This window comes from Rana temporaria, chromosome 4, assembly GCF_905171775.1.
Source record: "Rana temporaria chromosome 4, aRanTem1.1, whole genome shotgun sequence".
In the NCBI taxonomy this organism is placed as follows: Eukaryota; Metazoa; Chordata; class Amphibia; order Anura; family Ranidae; genus Rana; species Rana temporaria.
In genome coordinates this window covers 32,418,725-32,443,252 of record NC_053492.1, presented here as the reverse complement: position 1 = coordinate 32,443,252, position 24,528 = coordinate 32,418,725, and the positions used below count along the sequence as shown (strand labels likewise).

At 45.3% G+C, this 24,528-nt stretch overlaps 1 protein-coding gene across 1 annotated transcript in view; it reads left to right on the top strand.

Moving 5' to 3' along the window:
* LOC120936088 overlaps nt 1–15,823 on the top strand; it is a 37,609-nt gene extending 21,786 nt beyond the window's left edge. Inside the window, exon 3 of the mRNA XM_040348199.1 lies at nt 14,834–15,823. Within this exon, the coding sequence (XP_040204133.1) occupies nt 14,834–15,425 (592 nt within the window). The 3' untranslated portion in view covers nt 15,426–15,823. The remainder of the gene's footprint in view (nt 1–14,833) is intronic.
* The last annotated feature ends 8,705 nt before the right edge of the window (nt 15,824–24,528 follow it).

Here is a 24,528-nt window from a genome sequence, read left to right as displayed (position 1 = left end):
CAATAGAAAGTCCCAGCAGCACATTTAGCGGAGATGACGACTCGCAGGCAGGCAGCCCTTCAGCCCGCCGGGGGTGGAATTAGGAACTCCGGCGGTGGGCTGAGAGCGTACCTGACGCCGCAGAGAGGAGAGCAAAGAGGCGGACGAACCATGGGAGTGGCAGCCCGAAACCAGGAAGAGAGATATGGGAGCTCAGAGGCAGGGGGGGACATATGAAGGTGGGATGGGGCTCGCCAGGCCCGAAACACACATGCAAAGTAGAAGTCTTCTGGTACATGGACGTGGCCTTCAAATACCCGGTGAAGGAGAGAGGAAAGCAGGTGGAAGCCCCAGGACCTGGAGCTGAGGGATGGCCTGCAGATCCTGAGAGATACGAATGAAATATGGAGGGAAAACTATCCCAAAGGGGAAAGGATGGGCTGCCGATATGAATGAATGAATGAATGAGAAACTTATATAGCGCGACACATGCGAACTGAATCGCCTCTGGGCGCTTGATGTACCTGTCTCCTTTGATATCAAAAGAGATGAGTTTTGATCTTTTTCCTGAAGGCTAAGTGGATATTGGGAGATACCTCAGTGGAACAGAGTCAGGACTTATTAATGCTTCGAATGGACAGAGAAATACTGGTGACATATAATGGCAGCCAATGGACGGTCCGTGAGGGTGGGGAGATACCAGGAGATGACCAAGTTGACTCTTTGGGTGGAGGCTGGGGTTCAGGGGGGAGCACCCCAGAGATGGAATCTACATTAAAGACTGCCGCACTGCCGGTACTAACCACTGTACCTGCACCGGCTGTATCTCTGGCTGTGCCCCTGGCTAGAGAACAAAGTATATCTGGCATAGAGGGGACAGAGACAGTGACAGGAGTAATCAGCGCTGACTGGGACATTAGAGAGCTTATAAGAGCACTCCCTACAAAAGCAGACATACAGCAACTGATAGCTACAGTAGAGCGATCATGCAAACAAGCGGTGGAAGAACTTAGGGAGGAAGTGGTGGCAGTAGGAAATAGAGTGGATGCAGTAGAAAATGGCCAAGATGAGATCACACAGGCCGTAGTAGATGACCAAGATGCTACCAAATACCATGAAGAAACTTTGAACACTTATAGGGACCAACTGGACGATTTTGAGAACAGAGATCGTCGCCAGAACATACGCATAAGCGGCCTACCTGAGAAATATCACAATAGCGAGTTAGCTGAAGTAGTACAAAAGCTGTTTTTTCAAATCATGGGGGCGTCTATGCCCGAATGTGTGGAAATGGACAGAGTTCATTGTGTCACATCTTTTGCTAGTCAGAACAAGGATAGGCCAAGGGATGTGATATGTAAACTGCATAAATACTCTGTGAAGGAGGCTTTAATGAGGACTGTATGGGATACATCCACAATTGAATATGAAGGAACTAAAACCTCCTTATTCCCTGACATATCACGCCACACCTTAATGCAACGTAGAATGGTACTCCCAGTGCTGGAGGTCCTGCAGGCGGTGGAGGTTAGGTATCGTTGGTGATTCCCCTTCCGTCTAACAGACTCCAGAAATTGGAAAAACGGAAAATTGAATACTTACCTTTGCGTAATTTTCCTTTCCTGGTGCCTACCCATGGCAGCATACCAATGGTCATGGCTCCGCCCCCGACCGACCCACAGGACCTATTAACTCTCTAATAAAAGGAGTAATCCCCCCCCCAGTTAGGCATTCTTAGTAACTAGACCTCAGACCCAAAGAGCAAGTCAACAAGGGAGGGTGTATGCTGCCATGGGTAGGCACCAGGAAAGGAAAATTACGGAAAGGTAAGTATTAAATTTTCCGTTTTCCTGGTGCCTCCATGGCAGCATACCAATGGTCAAATAACTCGCTTACAGGGAGGGTACTGCTCAAAATATATTTTAATGAATTACAGAACAGATTGCTGTAGCACTTTTCTCCCAAAATCGCGGGAGGTGAGAGCTGCCGCATCTAGGCTATAGTGAGCCATAAATGTGCTGAAGGAGGACCAGCTTGCTGCCTTGCAGATTGTTTCCGGAGAGACACGAGCCAAGGCTGCCCAAGATGATGCGATTCCTCTCGTCGAGTGGGCGTTCACCGCTTTGGGAATAGGGAGACCACTAGCCCGATAGGTGTTTTGAATAAGTTTCACAATCCAGTTAGCTACTGTTGTTTTGGAGGCCGCTTCTCCTTTTCTTGCCCCTCTGGGGATGATAAAGAGTCGTTGGCCCTTCCGGAACCCCTGTGTGAGTTTTAGGTAATGTTTTAAGGACCTGGCCACATCTAGCTCGTGTAAGTTCGAGGAGTTTTGATCTTCTTCAAATGCTGGAAGGACCCATTCCTGATTAAGATGAAAGGCCGAAGGAACCTTGGGAATGAATTGATGAATAGGCTGCAAAACCACCCTGTCTGGGAAGAATGTGATATAGGGTTCCTGAGCACCGAGAGCTTGGATCTCTGATATTCTGCGTCCCGACATGACAGCAATTAGGAAGGCCGTCTTCCAAGTGATGTCCTCCAGCGAGCATTCCTCTGTAGGGGCGAAGGGTGGACGTGCCAACGCCTCTAAGACTACAGTGAGATCCCACTTGGGATATAGCGTCTTCCTAGGGGGGCGTAATCTTAGGACCACCTTCAGGAAATGATCGACTAGAGGGTCATGGGCCCATCTGGTATCCGTTAAGGCTGAGATGGCAGATACCTGGACCTTTAGTGTGCTGTGGCCCAGACCCAGGTCCAGACCTGATTGAAGAAACAGCAGTACATTATGGATCCCGGGAACTAGAGGGTTGAATTGGTTGGAACCCGCCAGAGCTATAAACCTCTTCCATATCCTGTAATAAGTGGCATTTGTGGAAGACTTCCTTGCCTGTAGGAGAGTTTGAATCACCTCCTGAGAACACCCTAAGCTGCCCAGCCTCCTCTGTTCAATCTCCAGGCCCTCAAACTCAGGATCTCTGGGCGTGGGTGAAGGAAAGTTCTTTGTGACAGCAGGCCGCTCTTGTGAGGTAGAGGAAATGGATTGCCCAGTGCCAGACTGACCAAGAGTGGGAACCAGGGTCTCTTCGGCCAGTATGGAATTATCGCTATGATGGTGACATCCTCCTTTGTCAGCAGTTGGAGAAAGCGTAGTATTAAGGGTGTTGGGGGAAAGGCGTACCCCAACCGGAAAGACCCTGGCTGTATCAGGGCGTCCACCCCTGCCGAAGTCGGACATGGGCCCCTCGAGAAGAATCGTGGGGTTTTCGCGTTGAGGGGTGAGGCAAAAAGATCTATTTGGGGAGTCCCCCACTGCCGGCATACTGCATTGAAGACTTCTTGGTCTAGCGACCACTCGTTGTTGCTCACAAACGACCTTGATAGGCGGTCGGCTAGTTGGTTTTCGGGACCCGGAATATAGGATGCCCTCAGGTTGCATAGGTTCTTCTCTGCCCAGGAAATTATTGGGGTCACCTCGCTGAATAGTGATCTGCTGTGTGTCCCACCCTGGTTTTGGACGTAGGCCACTGCTGCTCTGTTGTCCATTTGGAGGAGGATTGATTTCCCCCTGAGTAGAGGAGCTAAATGTAGGAGCGCCATCCAAGCGGCCCTGAGCTCCAGGACGTTGGAGATCACACCCTCCGCACTGAACGGCCACTTCCCTTGAACTAATTTGCTTTGGGAGTGAGCCCCCCAACCGAGCTGACTGGCATCTGAGGTAAGAACAGTCCAGGCAATCGGCCCGAGGGACCGAGGTACTAATAGATTGGATGGCCTTGTCCACCACCAGAGGCCGGACTTCATAGAAGAGGTAATAATTATCCTCTGCCTGAGGTGTACTTTCCCCCATTGTGCCAGGAAACCCAGTTGGAAGTCCCGCAGGTGCCATCTGGCCCACTTTATCATTGGGATGCACGACGCGAGGGAGCCTGTGAGGCTCAAGCAGTCTGACGCTGACATGCTGTAGGATTCTAACGCCCTCTTCACCTTCTGGATTAATGCTGGTATTTTCTCGGGAGGAAGAGAGACTGCTCTCTCCGGGGTGCTGAATAAGGCTCCCAAGTACACCATCCTTTGTGTTGGCGCTAGCTGGCTTTTTGTAAAGTTGATCAGCCAACCGAACCTGGTTAAGGTGTTTAACACTGTTTGAGTGTGTTCTTCCAGGGTACTCTTGTGTTGCGACAGAACCAGTATATCGTCTAGATAGTGCAATACTCTTATCCCCCTTTCCCGGAGGGGGGCCAGGATGGCTCCCAAGACTTTTGAAAAGGTTCTGGGTGCTGACGAGATTCCAAAGGGGAGGCACTGGAATTGTAGATGTAGATTGCCCACTTTGAAACGTAAGAAATGTTGGAACTGGCTGTGGATGGGGATGTGGAGGTACGCATCCTGAAGATCTATGGAGGCCATCCAGTCCCCCGGCTGGACTGATAGAATCACTGTGTTTAGGGACTCCATCTTGAAGTGTTCTAAACGAATGTACTTGTTCAGTCTCTTTAGATCCAACACGGGTCTCCACCCTCCCATCTTTTTGGGCACTAGAAAGACTGGAGAGTAAAATCCCGAGTCTATCTCTGACTCCGGAACTGGTAGAACTGCCTTTTGCTGCAGGAGCATTTGAATGTATTGAAGTAATATTTCCCTTTTCTCCTTGGAGGCCGGGATTTTGGTGTTTCGAAAAGAAAATGGTGGAGGACGTGTCTTGAATCTCCAAAAATGACCTTGGAGAATAGTGGACACTACCCATTGGTCTGTGCAGCCCTCCACCCAGATCTGCGCATAGGATCTTAGCCTTGCTCCCACTACGCTGGTCTGGGCGGTAGGGGAGTCAAAAAGACTTCTGGTTATCCCCAACTGAGATAGCGGGTTTTGGCTTTCCCAGCTTGAGGAAGGAAGCTTGTGAGCCCTTCCAGCCCCTTCTGTATTCTCTACCTGGGCGGTAAAATCTTGAGTCCCTTCCCCTCTGCTGGGCCGCTGGTCTAGGAGCAAACCTCTTTCTTCTGCTTCTGTCTTGAGGGATCAGACCACTCTTTCCCCCCGTGACTCTGGTGATTGCGGAGTCCATTTTCTCTCCGAACAGCGCCTTCCCGTCGTACGGGATGCGGCACCATGATTGTTTAGACGATGCGTCTGCTGCCCATGGTTTCAGCCACAGGCCCCTTCTGGCGGTAATAGAATACAGCATGGCTCTAGATGAACACCTCAGGACGTCTATGGCCGCCTCTGCCATAAAATCTGAGGCCAGTTTCAGCTCATCCAAGGCCTTTATAATTTCTTTGGAGTCTATGCCAGCCCTGAGGGCTGTCTCGATGTTATCCGCCCATACTTTGGTAGCTCTAGAAATAGAAGATAAGGCTACTGCCGGTTTGCAAGCCCCTCCGGTCGCCTGGTAAATCCTCTTGAGGTCCGTGTCGATCCTTCGATCTAAGGTATCCTTGAAGGAGACTGCTTCTTCTAATGGCAAGGTCGTATTTTTTGCTAGCCTCATGACTGAAGCGTCTACAGAAGGGATAGAGTCAAAGAGTTTTGCATCCGATTCGGCCAATGGGTATAATTTCTGAAGACGGTTAAAGGCGACCGGCCTCTTGTCTACCTTTTGCCATTCTCCTACGATAACCCCCTTAATCTCTTCCATTAGGGGAAAGTTGGAAACTTTTTTAGTCAAATGAGGGAAGTACTTTTTTGTTTTGGAAGGAGGTTCAGGGTCTTCCTCCCATTGAATAGCGTCCTTGACTGCTACCACAAAGGGCTCAACCAGGCCAAAGTCAAAGGTTGAAGCCTCTTCTTCATTCGGGATTGACTCATCCTCTGAGATGCTTCCCTCAGGGTGAGAGGTAGATGTCCCTGCGACCTCCTGATCAGCGGGAGGGGAGGCGGGAGTGCTCTGTACTGTGGCCAATTCCCTGATAGACTCCTTGATTAGATCTTTAATGGAACTAGAGGAACCTTGTCTTTCTGCTGTGGCTTCCAGAAAGCACTGGCCACAGGCTAATTTCCCAGGAAGGGCTTTTCTGCCACACACCCAACAATCGTCCCTCTTAGGTCTGGAGGAAGCGTGGTGGGAGGAACTCTGGTGACTACTGGAATTGTGGCCTGAGTGTCCCGAGCTTCTGTGGCTCCTTGAGCCTCTGTCTTGGGTAGATCTGCGAGAAGAGTCTCGTTGCGGGCTGGGAAGACAAAAAATATAGGATGCAAATTTTTTTCCCACCTGTTGTAGTGCTCTTTTATTTTAAAAAAGCTTACCTGCTGTTGCAGCCCTTACCTAGTGGAATGTTGAGGATCTTTTTGTAGTGGCATGACTATGTCCAGGGCAGCTAGGGGTAGATTTATTTCAGAAATTACTATTTTTTCCCCCCCTTTTTTTTTTTTTTTTAACACCTTTATATATATATATAAAAAATAAGAATGAAGCTATACACCTATACACAAGATCAGCAGGAGGAATATATATATATACATATATATATATATATATATATATATATATATGCACCATATCCATACATTATATATATATATATATATATATATATATATATATATATATACATATATATCCATATATATCCATACACAAACACATAAGCATAGTGATCCACTTAAAAGAAAAGATTATTCTCCCAGTGAACCAAAAAGAAAACCAGCAACAGTTTATTTTCCTAATCTTTTTTTTTTTTTTTTTAAACAAGTATTATTCCTCTTCTGATAAAGAAAATGAGCCTTACCCTGACAGGGATCCATGGTCAGAGCAGGAGAGGTGGAGATCAGAGATGCTTCCCTCAAGGCAGCCTGTCCTTAAATGAGGCAACAGGCTGCCTTAAGTAGATGAGAGCACCAAGATGGCCGCCCGCGATGTACTGCGCATGCGCCGCCGCGCCGACGGAGGCCCCGCCCACCAAGATGACGAGGCTGAGCTCCGTGATGCGCGCAAAGCGCCGACAGCATGTGAAGCCGCAAGCAGGGGAAACAGCTGACCCGCTCCCTCTCTCCCCGCTGGGGTGGCGGGGGTCAGGTAAAGCACCTCAGATGAGGCTGCGCTCCTGTGACTTGTACTGGGGAAACGTAAAATGTTTAGGACAGTCAGCCTGTGCACCTAACGAGGAGAGGGGAAGCTCCTGGAGGTTACAAGTGTGTGTATTTGCCAAAAAAAGATCCACAGAAAAAAGGGCTCCTATACTTATCTGGTGCCTTTAGCAACCCAAGCGATAGGACTCCATCCTGCAGGAGAGCATGAACCTGCAACGGTACACCATAAGACGGTGAGGTAGGGCTGACGCGTGATCCTGCGGGGATGAGGACAGAAAAAAGAATGCCTAACTGGGGGGGGATTACTCCTTTTATTAGAGAGTTAATAGGTCCTGTGGGTCGGTCGGGGGCGGAGCCATGACCATTGGTATGCTGCCATGGAGGCACCAGGAAATGGCAGTACTTCGAACTAAGGATGACTTAAAAAAGTTTTTGGAAATATTGAACCTCCCTCCAACTGACTTCCCACACTGGAGAATTGCCAATGCTAAATTCTCAATGCAATGACCAGACCCTTGGTCTCAGGTGTCAACAAAAGGCCAACAAAGGACATAAAGTGCATAGAAGCAGACTGACTGTTTGTAGGGACTAGAGGTGGTGGAGAAGATGGAGAGGGGGTTCCCCCCTTTCCTTTTTTCCCCTTCCCCCTCTCCCTCTCTCCTTAAAATAGGAGATGTAGTGGAAAGAAACTAAACATGAATTGAGTAATGCCGGGTTATATTAGATCCTAAACCCTGTTTTTTTTTTTTCTTACTCTTGTTTTTTTTGTCTTTTTACAATTAGATGGGTCCTGGTATTAGGGACTGAGTAATCTGCATAGAGCAGATGGGTGGGAGGGTTTGAGGGGGTCAAGTAGTACCTACACGGGCCTACCCTCCCGGTAGCTGGTACATTTTACTAAGCAAAGTGTTAAGTTGTGTTCAATTTAGGTTTTGTGATTTTTGCATGGGTACACTAAGGCCCCGTACACACGACAGAGGAACTCAACGTGCTTGGCACGTCGAGTTCCTCGTCGAGTTTTGGGATGAAGCCGCCGAGGAGCTCGGCGGGCCGGCTTCTCCCATAGAAGAACGAGGACAACGAGAAAATAGAGAACATGTTCTCTATTTTCTCGTCGAGTTCCTCGGCGGCTCCATCGAGCCAAAACTGTACAGACGACAGAGATTCTCGGCAGAATCCGGGTTTTGACCGAGTTTCTCGGTGAATTCTGCCGAGAATCTCTGTCGTGTGTACGAGGCCTTAGAGAAGAAAATGAGACAAGCGGCAATAGGCTAAAAACGTTCCACATCTACTCAAGATGTAGGAAATGGCTAACGCTTTAAAAATAATAACTTAAAATTGAGGGGGCTGTATTCGCCCCATAGAATGGTCCGTTTATGGCAGGAACTACGTCATCAGGCTGTGGATATTGTTTTCATGCAAGAGACGCACTTCATGCCAGGATCCGTACCTAGGCTACTGTTGTGTCAGTATAATCAATGGTTTCACTCAACAACACCTGTTGCAAGGGCAAGAGGGGTAATGATAGCCTTTGGAAGAACGTGTCCTCTGGTCCCCATGTCTGTGCAAACGGACCCGGAGGGGAGATTCCTCCTCATTAAAGGAATGTTGCACCGACATTGTTATACGTTTGCATCTATATATGCTCCGAATACCCGCACAGTTGATTTCCTAGCTAAGACCTTGAGAATGCTGGAAAAATTTAGGGAGGGGTTTGTGATATTGGGGGGTAATTTTAATATTACTCTAGACCAGGGGTCTCCAAACCTTCTAAACAAAGGGCCAGTTTACGGTCCTTCAGAATTTAGGAGGGCCGTACTGTGTCTATTGGGAATGGAAAAGGTCCCAACATTGGTGGTAAAAATATGCCACATCATTTGTTTCAGGGGGCATAAGTGTGCCCATTTTCAGTGTCATTGGCCTAAATTATGCCTCATTGTTAAGCTGGGTTGCACAAACCCCCCATCCAAAGTGACTCCCGTCCGTGTTATTGGGAGGAATTGTGCCCCATTGTTGGTGTCATTGGGAAGAATTGTGCCCCATTGTTGGTATCAGTGGATGAGATCGCTCCCTGAGGGCCAGATAAAAGCAAGCAAAGGGCCGCAACGGGCCCCTGTGCAGCAGTTTGGAGACCACTGCTCTAGACCCAAAACTAGATACTATAGCAGGGAAAACAGTATTATCCTTTAGAGCCCTAAAACTTGTTAGAAAAACTTCTCTGATCCCTCCATTTAGTAGATAGCTGTAGGGTAATAAATATGGAGAAGAAAGACTATAGCTACTACTCAAAAACAAGGTATACTCAAGGCTGGATCTGATATTAGTAGATCAGTACTACCTGGAATATGTGAAAGCCGTTACTATTGAATCTATAACAATTTCTGATCATGCACCAGTTATGCTGATGTTTCTTCCAGCATCTGTGGGTCACCAAGATAGGATATGGTGACTAAATAAATCATTATTAGATGATAAACAGACATCGGAAACCGTACAGCAAAAAATAGTTGAATATTTTGAAATAAATACACAGGGGGAAGTATCAAAACAAACAGTATGAGAGGGGGTTATTAGAGGGGAATTAATAGCACGTGGCTCACAAGTTAAAAGAAAAAAAAGAAAGGAGATAGAGGACCTGTTGTAAAAAATACATGAGTTAGAGATGAAACACAAGACTAACCTTGACCCTGGGGAGGCCAAGCAGCTGGATACATTAAGAGAAACGCTCTCCGGATGCTTGGACAGAAGGGCCAAGGATAAATATAGTTTTTTTGCACATCGATTTTATGAACATGGGAATAAGTGTGGCCGATTATTAGCCAGACAACTAAAAAAGCAACAAGAGCTTTCCCATGTCCATAGTATACGATTAAACAATAAACAGGTAATAAATACTAAATCTATAGGTGCAGAATCCCAACGTTTCTACAAGGGCCTATATGATATTCAATCAACCTCTTTGAGGGCAGAAGATGGGGGGCGGGTGGAGAAGATGAGAGAATACATTGGGGAGTCTACTCTACCAGTCATCTCACCTGGGATTATAGAGAAATTAGAAGGACCAATTACCACAGAAGAAATAAGCAAAGCAATAGAAAACCTGCTGAAGGGTAAAAGTCCTGGACCGGATGGTTTAACAAATGCATATTATAAGAAATGTTGAAATAGTGTATAAAAGGCCTACTATACACTGCTTAGCACCACTTAGATATAAATACCTATGCAAAACCAGGAGTAAAGAATGCCAATCTAAGTGTAAAGTTATCTACTAATTGAATACCAGATAACCTAAACGGAAGCAGCTGTTTAAAAAGAAAAACATATATAAACCAGCACTCTAAGGGCCCTTTCACACGTACGGACCGTATGTCCGCATTTTCATCCGTCCGTTTGCGGATGAAAACGGGACATACATGGGTCCCTACAGGTGTCAGCGGATGAACATCCGCTGACACCCGTAATTTGTCCGCCTCCAGAAAGATCCGCATTTGCAGACGGAAGAAATCCTATTTTTCTTCCACCTGCCGGATCGGATGAACACGGACATACGGTCCGTGTTCGTCCGATCCCCCATAGGGGAGAGCGGAGGAAACACAGGGCGGTCCCTGCACAGTGTGCGGGGACCGCCCTGTCAGCTGCCAGCTCAGCGGGGATTTTACGGAGGATCCCCGCTGAGCTTTGCGGACACACGGAGCGGATCTTTACTGATCCGCTCCGTGTGAAAGGGCCCTTACGCTTATTGATGAAAAAGGTAAGTCTATTCAATAAAATAGAGCACAAACAGCGCTAATCTATAGGTGGTGTTATCGCTCCCACCAACAAGTCCAGAATAGATGTAAAACAGCAGATGAGAAATGTCCAAGAAGGAGTGTTGAAAAAGAGGACGGTTAATTATAAAGAATCTCCCTAACGGGGTTCCTTATTGCAACTGGCTCCATGATAGATGTTATCTGCAGAGATCCATGGTCAATGAAGTTTGATTCACTGAAAAGCGTATCATTTATCTCATTGTGGTGAGTTTGAACTCTGATGGGGCAAGTGTTCACAAGTGGTGAATTGAGAGGATTTTGGTGGAAGGTGCACGCTGCTACATTCTTCTTTTTCAACACTCCTTCTTGGACATTTCTCATCTGCTGTTTTACATCTATTCTGGACTTGTTGGTGGGAGCGATAACACCACCTATAGATTAGCGCTGTTTGTGCTCTATTTTATTGAATGGACTTACCTTTTTCATCAATAAGCATTAGAGTGCTGGTTTATATATATTATAAGAAATGTATACCTTTATGTAATTATTTCAAAAAATTACAGCCTCTAATCCCTTACCCCCTGAAGCATTGTTGGCATATGTGACAGTCATACCGAAACCCGGGAAGGATCCACAATACTGTGCAAATTATAGACCTATCTCCCTCCTAGATTAAGACTAACCTGTAGGTGCAAGAAATATACGGTTAAGGAGATATTTTCACATAAACGGGCACCGATGTCTACGGCTCATGCGCGCTGTAGACATTGGCACAGGCGCACTGAGCGTGCCTTTTTTGTGAATGCCATTATTCTGGTTAATGCCATTTTTTGCGCATGCACAGGGATCTGCCAGTCCCGCACACATGCGCGGGAGTGACATCATCGCCGATCCAGCCAATCACAGGAAGAAGCTCCAGGGGACATGGCGGCGGCGGTGGACGAGACCGAGGAGGACTTCGGGGGCTTTGATCTAAGTTAAGTGCCACATAATGAGCTAGTATGCTGTGCATACTAGCTCATTATGTCTTTCTCTTGCAGGTGTTTAAAAACAAAATCGTGAGGGTTTACTTCCTCTTTAACTCAGACACCACATTATTGGCAAAGATTCTTGCAACCAGACTACAGGACCAAGTAACACAAATAGTCCATTTAGATCAGACGGGCTTCATGAAGGGCCACAAAACTAAAGACAACACCATTTGGGCCCTTCATGTACTTCACTAGATGCAGAAAGGACCTATTTAGATACCTAGAGTAGTACTATCAATGGACGCCGAGAATGCATTTGATAGAGTAGATTGGATTTTTATGATGGAAGTATTGAGAGAAATAGGCATGGGGAGTGGATGATGGGATGGATATCGGGATCTTATGCAGGCCAGATAGCCAGGGTCAAGGTTAATGGTAAATTTTCAGGTTATTTTCAGATATGTAATGGCACAAGGCAGGGCTGTCCCCTGTCCCCAGTACTGTTCGCTATAATTTTAGAACCATTTCTTTGTAGAGTTAGGGAGAATAATGGAATAACAGGGGTTAGAATTGGCTCTAGGGAACATAAAGTATCAGCATCTACGACTTATTATTTTACTTTTCTGGACCACAGGAATCTATACCCACATTGATGCTGGAAGTTCATAGTTATGGAAGGTTATCCAACTTTAAAATACATTTGCAGAAATCAGTACTATTACCTAGTCATGTACCATCAGCAATGGCCACATTTATGCAAAATAACTTCCCGTTTATCTGGAACATGGAATCATTACATTATCTAGGAGTGTATATTACCGCAGATACAAAACTCTTGTATGAACGCAATTATGGTTCCCTAATAACAGAAATAACTGGGGATCTGCATAGATGGAAAGGCCATTCCCTGACATGGTTTGGCAGAGTTAATACTCTCAAAATTAACATAATACCTAGAATAATATATCTCCTGTATTCTGTACCTACAGTATACCACTCCCACAGACCCTTTTTTTAAATGATGCGTAAAGCTTTTATATCCTTTATATGGAACGATGGAAATCCTAGAATAGCATACGATATCCTACGCAGAAATAGAAAGGAGGGAGGAATTGGTCTACCAGACATTGCTCTGTATTACAGAGCAATGTCTTTGGTACGTATATTAAATTGGTGCCATGATTCCCTAAATGAAGGGTGGGTCTTGGTAGAGAAAAGTATGGTAGGTAGGAACCTAGCGGGAGCACCATGGAAACCGCCCAGGGATAGAGGATTGTCAAAACTCGAAATACTCTAGCAGTGTGGGACAGAATAAATTAATTTGGTAAATATGCGCCCTGCACATCACCATTGGCTCCACTAGGTGGTTACCCATGGTTCCCCCTGGGGGAGGAAGGGGGACCATTAGGCACATGGGGCTCAGACAGGAACACAATGTACTCAAGATATGCATCATCAGGAAATGTATTCCCCCCTATTGGAGCTGGTATCATCTCAGGGTGAAATGTCTGGGTGGAGATACTATCAAATGCTGAATTTCTTCAATATCTTTATTTAAAAAAAATATATTTTTATTTATTTAAAAAAATCTTCTCCGTCTTCTTTTTCTTTTCTTCCTACTTCTTCACCGCCCTCTCCTTATTCCTCATCCTTCTTTACCTCACAGTTTTCTCTCTCCCATTTGTGAAAGTGAAAGAGATATATATTTGAAGATATACAGAGGGGTTTATTTGAAAAATCTGTTTGTAAAATTGTATTTATTTTTTGTTTGTTTTTTCTCTTTTCTTTTTGTGTAATACATATAAATGTTTTTTTTATTTTTATTATTATTGTCTGTGTTTTGTAATGAAAAATATGAATAAAGAAGAATTAATCTAAAAAAGGTGGCGACTGTAGTCGGTGCTCACCTGTCACAATGCGGCTATGCCTGTGTCTTCTTTCCTGGCTCTCCCGCCACGCTGACGATGTTATCTTATCAGCAGAGCAGGGGGAGGGAGGAGCTGGAGATCTGCACAGAGACCAGGAGTATTTTCATATTAACAAGTGGGCAATCATCCACTTGTTAATATGATCCAGATCTGCAGCTCCTCCCTCCCCCAGCTCTGCTGATAGGATGACATTAACATGGCCCTGGAGACCTTGGAGAGGACACACAGGCTGAATCCTCTGCCCTGCCGAAAGTAGGACTGTACAGAGGAGGCAGAGAAAAAGGGGGCATTGTGATTAGAGAGAAAAGTGGGGGGCATGACTACAAGGGGCACTTTGATGGGGACTGTGATTGCTAGGGGCACTGTATTATAATCATTATAGTGAAGTCCCTTTTATATCACAGTGCCCCTTACATTATAGTAGGGAGGACCAACTCCGTGAATATTTGGCACCAACTGTGAAAATGCCTTGACCTATTTTTTGTCCCAGTCCAGGCCTGCTTATAGCAGCAACTCAGCAGCACAGCTCCCATTCTCTCCCCTCCCAGCAGTGACTTAGATGCTCGCCTCCCCCTGCTCCCACTTCCAGCAGTGACTTGGTGGAACAGCTCCCTCTGCTCTCCCCTTCCAGCAATTAATCAACAGCTCTGTTCCTCTTGCCCCCCCCCTCCCTCCTATCAGTGTCTCAGTAGTTCAGTCCTCCCTCTCTGTTCCCTCATCCAAGATGTGACTTGACAGCTTCCAGCCATTTGGGACTAAATATTTTGAAAAAAAAATGTCTCCCTTACATTTTAGTACAAAACATATCAAATAGAAATGCAAGGCAATGATAGACACCCCCAGAATGACCCCTCTTGCCAAATGTTATCTCACCGTATATCAGGTCAATCATAACACAAGCATCCCCACCCCTTTATGTACATGTAGCTACTGGGCGGGTAATGCCCTGGCCACAGTTGACTGGGTGGCAGTGGGCAGGAGTGACAACCTCCTGCTGGGTTCATTCCAAACCCAAGTTTTGACCAAACCTGCGCTCATCCTTCATGTAGAATCATGTTATCGCTTGTTAAAAAAATAGGCAAGAGGGGGCTATGTACTTTATTTTTAAGTAGTAGCTTCTGAATTCAGGTCTGCATACAACATACTGTATTTAATAAAAGCAAACCTTATCTATTTATAGTGGACACCTCAACTTTCAACATGCCTATGCAGTGAAGTTCACCTTGGGTGAATGCAGACGTCTAAGTCCTGAAGTCATCAAGCAAGCTCTGAGCCAAGAAGATATTGAATCTCTCCGTGACACAGTCTACAAATTCGGGGTCTATAACGGGCCCAGAATGGTGGCAGCCTCCTACAGCGATTCACAAGTTTCACAACCCACATTGCATGCTGAATATCGTCTGTTGCATGGTGAGGGTAACGTTTCTCCCATTCAGAATCTGATGAACAAAGCACCGGAGGCCGGATGCGTTGTGTTTTTTTCTTTATACTCCCCATGTTTAAGCCGGTGTGTTAATATTGAGAATGATTTCAATATTATAAAGGAGCTTTCTGTATTTGATAATGTAAATGAAGCTCAAAGAGCTTTTGTTTTTAGAAACATATACTCTGATGATAAGAAGAGACCCGATAATGAAATCGTGGATGGTTGGCGTTCACTCAATGAAAGGATGACTCTATTCAATTGTAAAAATGGTAACTGCGATCGATGCTTCATAAGACCTGTCGGTGGTAAAGAAAGCCTTGTCGTTCGGAAATGCCTTCATCCGTAATTAAAGGGTATGTCAGGGCAAAAGGAAAAATACATATTCAGTACACCTCTAAAACACGAGCACATTTCTTCATGTTTTATTCATTTTTAAAAGGTGGTAAGAATGAAAAAAATACTCATTGACCTGCCAAAAATCTAGTGAGCTCTTAATTTCCTCTTTGGGAATGACAAAACAGTGGTTCTGCTGTACTGAAATGTCAACTAGCATTGTCAGTCCTGCCTGCTTAACTACCGAATTCCACCTATCCCCTTCCTTCTCTGTCCACTCCTCCAACGTACATTTCAATGTAGCTGCCTTGAATCGCCAAGAGCCTGCCCACACACTTAGGTAGATTCAGGTACGTGAGCCTAAAGATTGCGGCGGCGTAGCTTAGCCATTTCAGGCTACGCCGCCGTAAATTAGCTAGGCTAGTAATGATTCTAAATCAACTTACCTGCTAATCTACGGCGGCGTAGCCTAAAACGAGCGGGCGTAAGGGCCCCTAATTCAAATGACTTGGAGGGGGGTGTGTTGTATGGAAATGAGGCTTGACCTCACGTTTTTTGACGTTTTTTGCTACTGCGCATGCACCGGGCGCCTACATTTCCCAGTGCGCATTGCGGCTAAGTACGCCGCACGGGCCTATTGATTTCGACGTGGATGTAAACGACGTAACTCCCGATTCGCGGACGACTTACGCAAACAACATAAAAAAATCAAACCTCGCGGCGGGAACGGCGGCCATACTTTAACATTGTTATTCCACCTCATAGGTGGAATAACTTTAGGCTGCCTAAGGCCTTACGGAAACGACGTACTTCGACTGCTGCGGCCTGGCGTACATTCGGGAATCGGCGTACACGCTCATTTACATAATCTACGCCGGCCACAATGGAAGCGCCATCTAGCGGCCAGCAGAAAAATTGCAAGCTAAGATAGAACGGCTCAAGCCGTCCTATCTTAGCTTTGTTTAAGCGTATCTCTGTTTGAGCATACGCTAAAACAAACGCCGGCGTAGATTCAGAGTTAGGCCGGCTTATCTACTGATGAGCCGGCCTAACTCTTTCTGAATCTACCTAACTGTATTTAGGGAGGTATTTTGGGAGATGTAGTTCTGGACGAGTGCATTTGTCAATAGGAATTGAGCTGCCAGCAATCGACCCTGCAAGAATTTTACAAGGCTGGTGATGATGTCACCAAAAGCAATAAAAACAAAAAAAAAGATTCTTGCTACAGGTACAAAGTAAAAGAAAAAAAATAATACATAAATGCTGGAACATGATCTTAGAGGGGGAGAATGATGGTTGGTGGTAAACTTGGGTCATGTCAGAGTATTATAGAGCAGTGGTTCTCAACCTCAGCCCTCAAGTACCCCCAACAGATCATGTTTTGGGAATTTATCTTAGATAAAATAGCTGTCCAAAATGCCATTGACTGTGATTTAAAGCACCTGAGCAAGATAAAGGAAAACCTGCAAACATGACCTGTTGGGGGTACTCGAGGACAGGGTTGAGAACCACTGTTATAGACCACTTATGGATTGACAATGGATTGACATACAAATTCTGCAGTTTAGAAAACATGGTTATTTCAATCAGTATGAATTATTTTGCCCTTTGTTTAATTGAATAACAAATGCTTGCAGGCTTCAGGGAAACTGTAATGGTTTTTGATCAATTATATTATTTTAATGTTTGCAAATGTATAATCTATAAATGTAGAAAAATCAATGTTTAAATTGCTTCAATAAAATCTTTCTTTTGCAAATGTAAAAAATGGTGCTTCTATTACACTCTGTATGCAGGGCCTACTGATGCTGGTGATACTAATAAGAAAGCATAGCGTTGTCTCCCCCACTGCGTAAAGCCTCGTACACACGATTGGATTTTCGGCAGGGAATTGTATGATGACAGACGGTTGGCCTAAAATCAGACCATTAGGGCCAGATTCATAGAGATCTGCGGCGGCGTAACGTATTGTCTTTACGTTACACCGCCGCAAGTTTTCAGCGCAAGTGCCTGATTCACCTTGCGTGTAAACTTACGGCGGTGTAACGTAAAGCCGTCTGTCGCAAGCCCGCCTAATTCAAATGGGGCGTGTACCATTTAAATTAAGCGCGCTCCCGCGCCGAACGTTCTACGCATGCTCCGTCTGGAAATTTCCCGCCGTGCTTTGCGCGAAATTACAGCGCCCAACGTGTTTTTTGAACGGCGACGTGCGCAACGTACTTTCGTATTCCCGGACGTCTTACGCAAAAAAAATAAAAAATTTTAATTCGACGCGGGAACGACGGCCATACTTTAACATGGATGGTGTAATATTACCCCATCTAAATAGCACTCTTAACTTTATGAGGCGAAAAAGAGAATGCGACGAACGCGCGTACCTTTGTGAATCGCCGTAATCAGCTAATTTGCATACCCGATGCTGGAAAACGACGCAAACTCCACCCATCGGCCGCCGGAAAATTACACCTAAGATCCGAAGGCGTACGAAGCCGTACGCCTGTCGGATCTTAGCCAAAACCCGTCGTATCTTTGTTTGTGAATTACAAATAAAGATACGACACGGCAAATTTGAAAGTACGCCGGAGTATCAGCACTTTTTCTGTGAATCTGGCCCCTAGTATGCTCCTTTAGACAATTGTTGTCCAAGATTTGGCCAACCAATGTTGGATGGCAGGCTAATACATTTTCGGCGGACAACGGTCTGTTGTCAGATTTCCGTATCTGTAAACAAGTCTGTCACACAAAAGTTGAAAGTACAAACACGCATGCTCGGAATCAGTGCTCACCAAACACGACATTAGCAGAAGGGGCACAAAGGGTGGTGTTTAAGAGCTGAAATTCCACTTAGTACATCACTACATTCGTATTTGTTTGCTGACAATTGTGTACCGTTAGTATGCAAGACAAAATCCAGGGACACGCCCTTTTGACAAAAGTCTGACGCTCTGTTGGCCAACAATCTGATCATGTGTTCCAACCCCAATTAGCATTTTTTAAATGTATGTCCTTTCATAATGCGTTTTTTATAATATAAATCCGGTCACTTACTATTTTACAATCCGCCGCCGCTCCGTATAGTTATTCATAAAAAGATAGTTTATAAAATGTCCACACCGTTGTCATTTTGCTTGTGGGCATTGTGAAGCCCACAAGCACTTACTTCCTGGAAGTCTTGGATGGGGACTGTTAATTGGGTAGCGCACTGCATCCTGGGAAATGATGACACACATTTCCCAGGAGCATTAGAGGGAGATGATGTCAGGATCCTAGGTGATTCCAAAGGCAGATTTCGTGGGACCGCATAGCAACAGGCATTTCCAGATGAGTACTGTATTTTTTTTTTTTTTTTTTTTTTTTTTTTAGGTCTAATGAGCACAATAATGAAAAATAAATTTGGGATGGAAACTCCACTTTAAGGCTGGCCAAACATGGCTCATTCTTTTTTTTTTTTGATCAGCCAGAGGATTCCCACATCCACAAGCAATGAGGATGTAGGAATCCTCCCCTCTGTGCTATGGTATTCTGACAGTGGGGACTACTATACTCTCAGAATACACTGATCAGAACTGCAGCACATTGGCTGCAGCACAGATTGGAAAAAAAATAATGCAACATTCCCATTCGAGGGAAGCTGATCATTAGATCAACTTCTCTCAAGCTGGAATGTCGATGGTTGGATCAGAATTTGGCCAATCCTTGCTGAACCGCACCATTTTCAATCCATCTGTGGCCATCTTTATTCTCTGTTTCCACTGGTGCGACTTGTCATGCAACTTTGGACACATAAATTTGCATGACAAATCACAGCCCATTGATTTCAATGCCACCTGTTCCAACCTATGCAACTTAAAGTTGCAGCGACTTTGAAAGGATGCATGTACTACTTTGAGACGGCTTTTGATGCAACTTTGATTCAGAGAGTGTAAAGAGTGTAAAGTCGCATCAAGGTCGCACTCCAAAGTCACACTCTAAACAGTGCGACTTTTGAGTTGCACTAGTGGAAACGTAGCCCTACTGAACATCCATACAGCTGCCACATAAGACTATGGATACATTTGATTGTTAGGGGATTAATAACAACCAGTAGCTTTCAGTACTGGCAGCGTGGTGCTGATATATTTTGGTGTAGATAGGGGTTGATTTATGGTGCAGGGGATACCGATGCAGGAGAAGACAGTCTGCAACAAAGGATTATACTAACATAAGAGAGGGCAAGTGTAGAGGTTATGGAGAGATTACAGGAAGGATTAGTGTGAGAATTATTGTGAGGACTACAGGGAGAGTTAGTAATGTAGTTACAGGAAGTGCTAGTGTTAAAGTCAAACATTTTTTTTACCGTAATGCATGAGCAGTGTAGATAAGATGTCCCAACTTGTTTTGTGTCTGCCCCACCATGAGTACCATCCACCTTGCTATTAATTAAATTAATGAGACCACACATAAATTGGAGTACAAATGGCCATAGCAGCCTTTTTATTAACAACTTATCAGCCTGTTGGTCTTATGACGGCACCCAGAATTCCAACTTGTTCCACTTGTAACACTGCAGGACCTTTTACCATACCAGGCCTCCAGCCATGACACACCGGCTCAGAGACAACCCACACCCGCAGTGCAACTATTACCGTATTCCAGCTAGCCCTAGTAAGTGGAATACACCAGAGGGGCACATACCACCGATGAGCCCCCCCACACTTCCATCCCAACTGTATTTTCTTCCACCGTCAAAAGACCAATCACCGCCACCGCCCACTTGGGTGACACCTTACCCTTGGGGGCCCCTCCACTCCCACAATGTTCATTGAATGCCATCCTGCAACCCCCATGTACCACAAATCAATACACCCCCCCCAGATAAATGGACCCCTATCCTCCCTTGTAATACTGCCTGTTATCCGATTCCAATACTAAATGGCAAATGACCATCCCCCATTACGAAAACAATTTGACCCACCACTTAAAGGGGTTGTAAAGGTTTGTTTTTTATTTTCTAAATAGGTTCCTTTAAGCTAGTGCATTGTTGGTTCACTTACCTTTTGCTTCAATTTCCCTTCTAAAGTTTTTTTTCTTTGTCTGAATTTCTCACTTCCTGTTTCTCCCCAGTAAGCTTGCCCCCATCATCTGGCTGGGGGTTAGTCAGCCAGAACAGCTTACTGAGGAGGAAGAGGAAGTGGGAAATTCAGACAAAGAAAACAAAGGAAAAAGAACATTTAGAAGGGAAATTGAAGGAAAAGGTACGTGAACCAACAATGCACTAGCTTAAAGGAACCTATTTAGAAAATAAAAAATGAACTTTACAACCCCTTAACTTTTTTTTTTTTTTTAATTTTTGTAAAATCTCAGAAATGACCGCGCAATACGCCAAGTCGTCCAAGCCACCATGTCGGACTACAAGACCAACATATCCATGAAGGCTGTACAGAGACACTGGAAATCGAATTTAACCTCCCGAATGAGCTCCCTACTGGAGCAAACCCTCCAGATCGTTCCCACCAACATGTACTACCAGAAAGTCCGGTGGCCTGTGAAGGCGTGCAAATTAATGCACCTCAGGCACTTCCTTGCTCCACCTCATCCCCGGTACCCCTAACCAGCTGACACCCACCTCCCCCCTGAAAAATGCCTAGCTACCATCCATCTTAACGGCAGCTCGCCTGGCACCCAGAAGATAAGAGTAACTCCAGATCCAGATGAGACATGCTGCACTCCATCTGAAATAACAAAATACTGGATAACCCCCACACAACCATGAATACTTGCCCAGCATGATAAATCCCCCCCCCCCTTTTTCCACAATTAATCAGCCACCACAGAGGGCGAATGTAACTACAGAATCTTCTGGAGTCCCATCTCCTACTCCTCTCCACAGCCGCCTCATTCAACCCATATCAAGCAGCCACTGTGACCACCCTGATACGGAAGGAGTGCGAGGCATACTGTCTTTTTAAAAAAAAACGCTGCCCATAGACCACCCCAAAATTGGCTAAAACAGAAACTTGGAAAATGGAGACCCATCCCCATGCCACAGAAATGGCCCCCCCACTAGCTGGCGGACCTCCAAAAACTGCTGCACCACCTCCACTGGACAAATAGTGGAACCTGGCAATGGAAAAAAGTTGCACTCATGCAACCTAGCCCTCCTGGTACACCTTTGACCTGCGCAGCAATACGCTCCACCTGTCCCTACTACCAGAGCACCTCCTGTACCCAAATACCCCCCCCCAAACTTCCTAGCCGTACTGACCAGCTCGTTGGTCCGAAATTCCCGCCAAAAAGCCAGTGAAAAGAAACGCCTTAAATAAGGCAACTTCGTAGCTGAATGAACACAGAGATCCCAGCAATGCCAGATTGGCCTACAATTTAGCAAAGACCACCGGCCGCCTAACATCCTTTTGTTTTTGTGACTACCGATATCCTTTTACTGCCATTCAAACCCAAAATATTTTTGTAACATCCACCCCACCCTGTAACTTAAAGAAAGTCCGCCAGCTTCTTCTCTATAGTGGACACCGACACACTATGTTCATAGAGACAAAATAAAGGACCCTCACCCTTACCTCCAACTGCACCTGATCCACCCACGCTAGACCTACCACCAATACCGCCATAACTTGGTGTAGGCTGTCCCTATAACCTCACTCACCGACTCCTGATCCAACCTGCACCGGCTCAATACAATCTCCCACAGCCACCCGTGCCAAAGAACCCCCTGTTGCTCGGCCTCTGGTGCCAGCCCTCTGAACATATCCCACTGAACCTGGACAATGAGTCCGCTAGCGTATTGTCTACCCCAGGGAGGAGAACAGCATATAGAAAGATGTTCAATTGTAGGCAGTGAAGCACCCGGTGACACAACAGCCTTAGACCAGGTTGGGATGAACTGAGATGCGGTCAATGACTTGAACCACTCCCATGTAGTCACAATTCAACCTAATTTCAATTTCAAACAACTCGCCCCAGATTTCCATGGCCAGTAGTGCACTGGAAGAAGCACCAGGAGCACCCTGTTACTGAAAAAACCCACATCTAACCAGGAACACGGCCAAGGTGCCTGTGACAGACTCACCTGGGACAGAGGCTTTTGGAGGGGACTGAATGCTAGCCTCTTGCCTTGCGATCATGGGCCCTGGCATTTAGGGGAACGGTGCTCTTTGTGAGCTGTATGCCTGGGGACCGTGTATATGCCATATTAGAGTGACTGATTCATACTGTTGGGACATACAGTGTAAGGAGATGCTAATGCCATCCCCTCCAGCCATCTGTCTGTTCTCTGTGCTAATTGACCCTGCTATTGTGTGAAGATGTCCTGTGTTTACACTTATGATAAGGTGTATTGTATAGCAGGTGAGCAAGGAGACGTGACGTCTACCCTGAAAGGTCATATCTATGAGTCGCCTAGTCTGGGTAAATGATTAGTTAATTAGCTCATGTTAATTTATGTTCTGGTTACCTCCTCTTTAAACTGTATATTAATAATCCACCCGGTCGTCCAATTGTAGCCTCTATGGACAGTATCACCACTAATTACTCCCTATACATAGATTATTTTTTACAACCTTTAGCTCAAGTCCTTCCGTCATATCTTCGAGGTGGTACTCACTTAATTGAATTACTTTCGCCCTATTCTTGGGAGTCTACCTATTACTGGTTGTCTTTGGATGTTTGTTCTCTCTATACATCCATTCCACACTTGATAGGATTAAAGGCAGTCTCACACTTTCTTAAAGAAGACCCTAACCTTAATCATCAACAGATTGACTTCATTCTCTCAGCCACCAGGTTCTGTTTGGAACATACAGTAATTACTTCCAATTTGATTATTGACTTCTATTTACAGAAGAAAGGTACAGCTATGGGCGCTAATTTTGAACATAGCTACGCAAACCTTACCATGGGTTTATGGGAAGCCAGCTATATTGACAAAAACAACCTGTTTGCAGCTAATATGGTATTATATGGTATAAGGTTTAAACAACTCACCCTTATCCCCCTGGTGGGAATGTTCCAGTGTAAAAAAACTAAATGTTTAGCCTGTACTAATGTCCCCCATGGTAAAAAGAATTTTGTAGCTAATTAAAAGACATTTACCCTGAATTCCTTTTTTAATTGTTCTACGACACATGTTATTTACTGTATTTCTTGTCCTTGTGGTCTTTTATATATTGGCTGAACAATTAGAGCCCTCCGTAGGAGATTTGGCGAACACAGGCGGGCTGTTCAAGCAGCCAACCCCAAATATAGTGTAGCACGTCATTTTGCTACACATCATCATCAAGATACCTCTTTGTTGCAAGTGTGGGTGATTGAAGCCATACCCGAAACCCCCACTGCCGTTGAGAGATTTCAGCGCCTCTGTAAACAAGAAACCTACTGGATTTATTCCTTAAATACTATGTCGCCCCATGGCTTGAATGAGGAAATTGACACTAATAACATCATCTAATCATTTCCTTTGATTCTTCTTGCGTTTTTTAAGATAGTTCATGCCTACATATTATTGGGGACTTCGTGTCTTATGGGGTTTAGCCCCATTCTACAGAATAGGAGTGAGAGTGATCTGTCCTGTGGTCCACACATTTGTACATATTTGTACATATTTGTATGCGCATATAAGCAGAGTTTTAGTGTAATATATGTACATACATATGATTTTAACTACATTTTTTAAACAATATTCCTTTAAATAGCATTCCCAATACAATAATAATTTGACTATATATTTATTCCTATAGGGACTATATTATGACTGTTTTTGCTTTGGTGTTTCTAAGTGTGTGCGCATACGCGCATACATACAGTGGGTGACCGCGATATTGTGTCAATCTCGCTCCCATTCTCGGTGAGATTGACCACCTACGAGCCCCATCGCGGGAGCCAGCGCCGAGCTGGCTTGCCACGATGGAGACAAAGCCGTCATAGAAGCGACGGGAGATCGATCCCACCAATTCTAGGTGTGCCGTTTGGTATGAATCCTGAGGGGGAACTCCCCGCCTGATTTTACATAAAAATCCGGCATGGGTTCCCCCCTCAGGGGCATACCGGGCCCTTAGGTCTGGTATGGGTTGCAAGGAGACCCCCCTATGCCGAAAAACCGACGTAGGGGTTCCCCCCACAAT